General features: G+C 35.2%; 1 protein-coding gene and 1 pseudogene across 1 annotated transcript; one reads left to right on the forward strand and one right to left on the reverse strand.

Annotated features, from left to right (window-relative positions):
- The first annotated feature begins 465 nt into the window (after nucleotides 1–465).
- LOC143568685 (soluble inorganic pyrophosphatase 1-like) lies at nucleotides 466–1,891 on the forward strand. The gene is made up of 4 exons (XM_077054775.1): nucleotides 466–553; nucleotides 1,477–1,597; nucleotides 1,673–1,754; nucleotides 1,831–1,891. The coding sequence occupies exons 1-4, from the start codon at nucleotides 536–538 to the stop codon at nucleotides 1,862–1,864; spliced, it is 255 nt and encodes an 84-aa protein (XP_076910890.1). The 5' UTR covers nucleotides 466–535; the 3' UTR covers nucleotides 1,865–1,891.
- Nucleotides 1,892–3,024: 1,133 nt separating this feature from the next.
- Nucleotides 3,025–6,062, reverse strand: LOC143568703 (heat shock cognate 70 kDa protein-like; annotated as a pseudogene).
- Nucleotides 6,063–6,271: the final 209 nt, after the last annotated feature.

Consider the following 6,271-nt stretch of genomic DNA (forward strand, 5'->3'; position numbering starts at 1 on the left):
TCTCTGCTAATGATATATAGTATGATTTTTGGATTCTTGTAAATGTAGAAGTTTGTTTCTTAAGTTATGCGAGTTTGTCTCAGGTGGTTGAAATTGGAAAAGGCAGCAAAGTTAAGTATGAACTTGACAAAGCAAGTGGCCTAATCAAGGTAAACTTCTCATTATCAGACATGTTTTATTTTTTAGTTATACCACTTTCATTTATCTTCATTTTAGAATCTATAATTTCTGGTGCATTATTAATCGAAATATTTTAAAACTAGGTTGATCGGATTCTCTACTCATCAGTGGTTTACCCACACAACTATGGTTTCATCCCAAGAACCATTTGTGAAGATAGTGATCCCATGGATGTTTTGGTACTTGATGCAGGTACACTTATAATAATATATATAATGCTCATGGAACTTGATAAACTGCATCTTGAATTTGACTCAGTCAACAACTGATAAATACACACATTTTCATTCTTATCACCTGTGTACAGGAACCTGTGCTGCCTGGAACCTTTCTTCGTGCACGTGCTATCGGATTAATGCCTATGATTGACCAGGTAGATTATTTAGCCTTTGCGTCTTTTTTTTTGTGGGAAAACTCATGGGCCCACCATGAATTTCTGACATGACACGAACCATACATGAAATTCATGGGTTTGGGTTTAGTCTAAACGATTAGGGTCAGTTTCGTGTTGAGCCAGTGAACACTTGTAGTAAACGGGTCTGTTGTCAACCTTATGGGTTCGCTGGTTGAACCCGTTTAACTGATATTCTTTATTTATATATATTTAAAAAAATGTCTTTATGTAACTATTTAGGTACTTTTATGCCCAAATCTAGAAGTTTAAAAATAAATCTACATATTTTAAACATAATGGCCTAAAAAAATGACAATTGTATGTAAATTTAGAATTTTGAAGTATTAAAATGCGAAACAATTTAACAAAAATTCTTTTACGGGTTAAACAGTCGTGTTCGTGTCAACCCACTAGTTTAGTAAACGGGGTTGTGTTGTCAACCTGGCGGGTTCCAGGCTGACCCATTTACCCATATTTCTTATTTATATATTTTTATATTTACTAAAAATGTGTTTATCTAGCAGATTACTTTTTGTGCTTTTTATGCCAAAATTTAAAATTTTAAATATTAACTGACTTATTTTAAACATAATTGTTTCATAAAAATTAAAATTATATGTAAATTCAGAATTTTAAAATACTAATATGAAAAAAAGTTATTATACAATCATTTTTTCGGGGTTAAACGGGTTGTTTGCGGTGTCAACCCGCAAATACACGTGTTGTGTTTGGAGTCATGTGTGTGACACTTGGGGTTCATGTAATATTTTCGGGCTTGTGCCGGGTTTGACCTGCAAAACCCGACTGTTAGCAGCCCTACCCACCGATACGCTGGCAATCAAGAAGGTTCGATGCATCTTAATTTAAACCTTAATCGTTTGGAACATGTTTTGTTATTACAGGGTGAAGGTGATGACAAAATCATAGCAGTATGCGCAGATGATCCAGAATTCCGTCACTACACCGACATCAAAGAACTCCCACCACATCGTCTTGCTGAGATCCGCCGTTTCTTTGAGGACTGTATCCTTGCATTTGTGTAAAAACATCTTTTTAATGTTGTCTTGTTTTTGGGATTCCTTAATTTAATGCGTGCAGACAAGAAGAACGAGAACAAATCAGTCAAAGTCAACGACTTCCTCCCTGCTGATGATGCGGTCAAAGCTATCGAGTATTCCATGTGAGTCCAGAATCTTGCATACGTCGATTATTTAATTTAATCTTATATTTACGCACATGAATGTTTGCAATGACAGGGATCTGTATGCCTCTTACATGTTGAAAGCTTGAGGCAGTGATTGATCCGGTTTGTTGTTGAACAAGTATTATTATGGTATAGGACTCGTAAGCAGAGACTTTAAAAACTTGTAATGGTAATATGGTTGCATGCGATTATGTAACAGCTTTGAATGATTTATATTATCTTGTCATCTTTATTAAGCGGTATCTTGGTTATTTATAAACCTTTAAACTTGTCGCTCAGTTTCTTCGTATTTTCATTTCAAGCACACCACTTTTTAGCACTTTCCATGAATTAGTAATTATGAAAATCACTTAGAATGATTTATATTTTAAGAGTTATTGAAAGAATACGTTTTTGTTAAATTTTTCCGACATAAATTCTTTTGAGCGGCTAACGTGTCCTAATTAGTTCTGTTTCACTTCTACATTGTTACCCATTGTGAGACTTATAGGCAACAATCCCTCTAGTTATCAACATAAATGACAAATATAATACTATGTAATGGTATGAGAACTCATGTATTAACCTATAGTGTAAAACAAAATATATAAATAAGTATCCTAAAACTACAACTTTGGATCTATATCTTTACAACAATTTGTACAATAGTAAAAAAAAAAAAATTTCTTTGAGGAAAGGATGTTTTTTGTTAATTTTTATTTGAAATTCAACAAGGAATTTTCCATTGGAGTACTGAGAGGATGAAACATGTGATAGGTTAAAAGTCACCTAAAATATGTTCTTCTTAAAACCACATCAAACCTCCTAAATCCTTTTATAAATTAAATTATTATTGAAATAATATGACTTGCATTTTTTATGTTAACCCATTTCTTTTTGGGCAGCTTCACCAGTGACTAACAGCCTTTAGTCAGTTTTGTAAATAATAAAGGTTTGCCTTAACAACCAAAGACAATGAGACAGATAACAAGAGCATTATTTATACCCAAATATATCATATCCCAAAGACACATCACACATGACACATCATGATCCATTATCCATATACATATATGCTTCTAATTTTCCCTCCATGCATAAGTTTCAACCTTACAAAAATAGAGTGCAAAAGGTTTTAACTTTAAATTCAAAACTATTAAATATCCATACATGGAAATATCCACTTACTAAAGATGACAGATTAAATGCAACAAAAAGATCTATAAACAAAAGTTTAGATTCTTAATCAACTACCATAATCTTAGATCTAAAACAGCTGATTGCAAGCAAATTCTAGGTGTGCCTTCTTAAGGTGAAGCTCAGCAAAAGTTGCAGCTTGGTTATCCTCGAGCCACTTACTCGTTTCATCAACGGCTTTCTTCATTCCCTTCAAGATCTCATGGCGCACACTCTTCTTGACACTGTGCTCTTCGATCTTTTTCTTCATGTTGTATACGCAATCCTCTAATGCATTGTATGCTTCCGCTTTCTTCTTGAACTCTAGGTCCTCGAGCTTATACTTCTCAGCATCATTTACCATCTTCTCAATCTCTTCTTTCGAGAGTCTCCATTTTCGTTGGAAATTACTAGCTTCTTCGTCTTACCAGTGGACGTTACTTCAGCCGTGACTGTGAGGATCCCGTCAGCATCTATTTCAAAGCATACCGTAATTGTAGAGACTCGTTTGGGAGCAGGTGGTATCCCAGAGATGAGGAACTCGCCCAATAAATGATTATCTGTAGATCTAGATCTTTCACCTTGATACACCTTGATATTAATGACAGATTGGTTATCATAAGTTGTACCGTAACTTTGGGCATTCCTTGTAGGTATTAGAGTGTTTCGAGGGATCACGACACTAAATATTTCTCCTACTAAATGTATACCAAGCGATAAAGGAGTGACATCGCGTAGCAAAACATCTTGAACATTCTTGTTACTACTACCACTTACCTTTGCAGCCAAAACGGCTGCGCCGTACGCAACAGCCTCATCAGGGCTCACACTCTTACATAACTCTTTGCCTTCAAAAAATCCCTTAGCATATGTTGGACCTTTGGTATCCTAGTTGAGCCACCAACAAGAATCACTTGTTCGACACATGATTTTGTCATCTTATCATCACTTAAACATGTCTCCAAAGTCTCGATGCATTTATTAAACGAACCCATGTTCAGCTCGTCAAATTTAGCTCGAGTAAACTTTATAGAAAAATCGATCCCCTCATGCAAGGCATCCAAATCAATTGATGTCCGAGTAGTACGCGAGAGAATCCTTTTTGCTTTCTCACAAGCAAATCTCAACCTACCCAACGCTCGTTGGTTCCCACTCAAGTCCTTATTCCATTTCCTCTTGAATTCCATAACACAGTGATCCACCATGCGGTTATCAAAATCCTCACCACCCAAATGAGTATCACCAGCAACAGCTTTCACCTCAAATATACCTCCTTCCTCAATGGTCATTAAACTAACATCAAAAGTGCCACCGCCAAGATCAAAGACAAGCACGTTCATCTTTCCAACAATATCAGACTTATTGTCTAGACCATACGCGATTGCAGCAGCCGTAGGTTCATTGATCATACGAATGACATTTAGCCCGGTAATGGTACCGGCGTCCTTGGTAGCTTGACGCTGTGAATCGTTGAAATAAGCAGGGACAGTTATAACCGCATTTTTCACAACTTTTCCAAGGTACGCCTCGGCGGTTTCTTTCATCTTGCCAAGAATCATCGAAGAAATTTCTTCGGCCAGAAATTCCGTGTTTTGACCATTGTAAGTGACAACAATCTTTGGTGTGTTTGTAGGCCCTTCAATGACCTTAAAAGGCCACAACTTCATATCTTCTTGCACTTTGGAATCACTAAACCTCCTTCCAATCAACCTCTTAGCATCTGGAAATCCATATTAATTAGTTAATTAAGCCACAAGCAAGTAATTAAAACAAACTATATGATATAAGTTGTACGTTTTCATTGTAACTTTAAGCATGATATAGCTAACTGACCGCCTACCCCTAAAACCTTAAACATGACCACAATCAGAATTTAACCATTGCATTCAAGGTCACACCAAGGTTGTCCAAACCACTTGACGCTTGCTCAAAAAATGCTCGATCAATTTTAGCTTGGTTTGGTTTATGAGCGAGCCAAGCAAGAACAAAAGTACGCTTGGTTCAGTACGGCGGCTTGATTTAATTTTACACACACACACAACTATTTAAACCCTTTTAAGAGTTCCCTCGCTCATTCAATTTCATAGTATCATTTCTTCGCTTCAAGTAGCTAGAAGTTTGTTTTCAAGCGCATTATATGCAATTTCAAACTTGTTTCTTACAAGCTGCTATAAGTTTGTCAAAAAGCTACTAATTTGTTTTTAGTTACATTAAATCACATATGACTTTAAACATAACTAGTTTCTTATAAAAATTTTAAAATAAAAATAATGCTCGGAAACTCTCAATCAAAAAATGCTTTTTAAATTTTGCCTAAGTTTGATTTTGGCTCAGTTTGTAAAATTCAGCTAGAGAACAACCCTAGCTAAGTCACGCACGCTGTGTGCATGGTGTGTGTGTGTGTTTATATTGTTTAATAGTCATAATATAATAATCAAGGTTGCAAAAGTCGCTAGCGGACCCTAGGCGGCCTACATGGGAGTTGGGTGTATTTGAAAAGTACTCTGACATGGTAAATATTAAAAAAAATTGTATTATATATAAGTCAAATATCATAAGTTTACTATTATTTATAACAAAATAGGTGAATATCAATATAAATAAGAGAAATACATTTTTAAATATTAAATTTTTTTAAAATTGCTAATCATTAATTCAAAAACATAATATTTGTTCTTTAATATTATTAATATACGAATTATGTATTTTTTTAGTCAAAATCGGCCTAAGTTCAACGATAAGATTTGATCCTGGTTGAGGTAACCTCGTCCCGACGACATACCTTGTAGCGAGTACTCGGGAATTACATTGATAATAATATTTAATAAACCAAAACCCTAACCATGCATGAGCAATTTACATATTATTATTTTTATTATAAAACAACGTACGAATACGTAACTGACCAAATATTGTGTTAGCAGGGTTGATGGCTACTTGATTCTTGGCACCATCACCGATTATACGTTCACCGTCAACGAAAGCAACCGATGAAGGTGTGGTTATGTTGCCTTGATCGTTAGATATGATCTCGACTCGATTATGCTTCCAAACACCAACACATGAGTAAGTTGTTCCCAGATCGATGCCGATCGCTGGTGCCTCATCGTTATCTCTACTTCCGGCCATTATTATGTTATTAATATTGTGTTGTGTTTAATTCTGTTTTCTACAATGACTTGTATTTGACGATAGTAGAATGAATGAATAATAGAAAAAAATTTTGAATTAGGAAAATGTAAAAGGATAAAATGGTTTTTAGGAGAGAGAAAAGTTTTATTAGTATCTGTACTTGTACCCGTACCTGTACCCGTACGGGTCTATTGGGTACGAGTATG

This window comes from Bidens hawaiensis, unplaced genomic scaffold (assembly GCF_021521415.1).
Source record: "Bidens hawaiensis isolate Kalapana, Puna unplaced genomic scaffold, B.hawaiensis_p1.1 tig00024057_1, whole genome shotgun sequence".
Lineage (NCBI taxonomy): Eukaryota > Viridiplantae > Streptophyta > Magnoliopsida > Asterales > Asteraceae > Bidens > Bidens hawaiensis.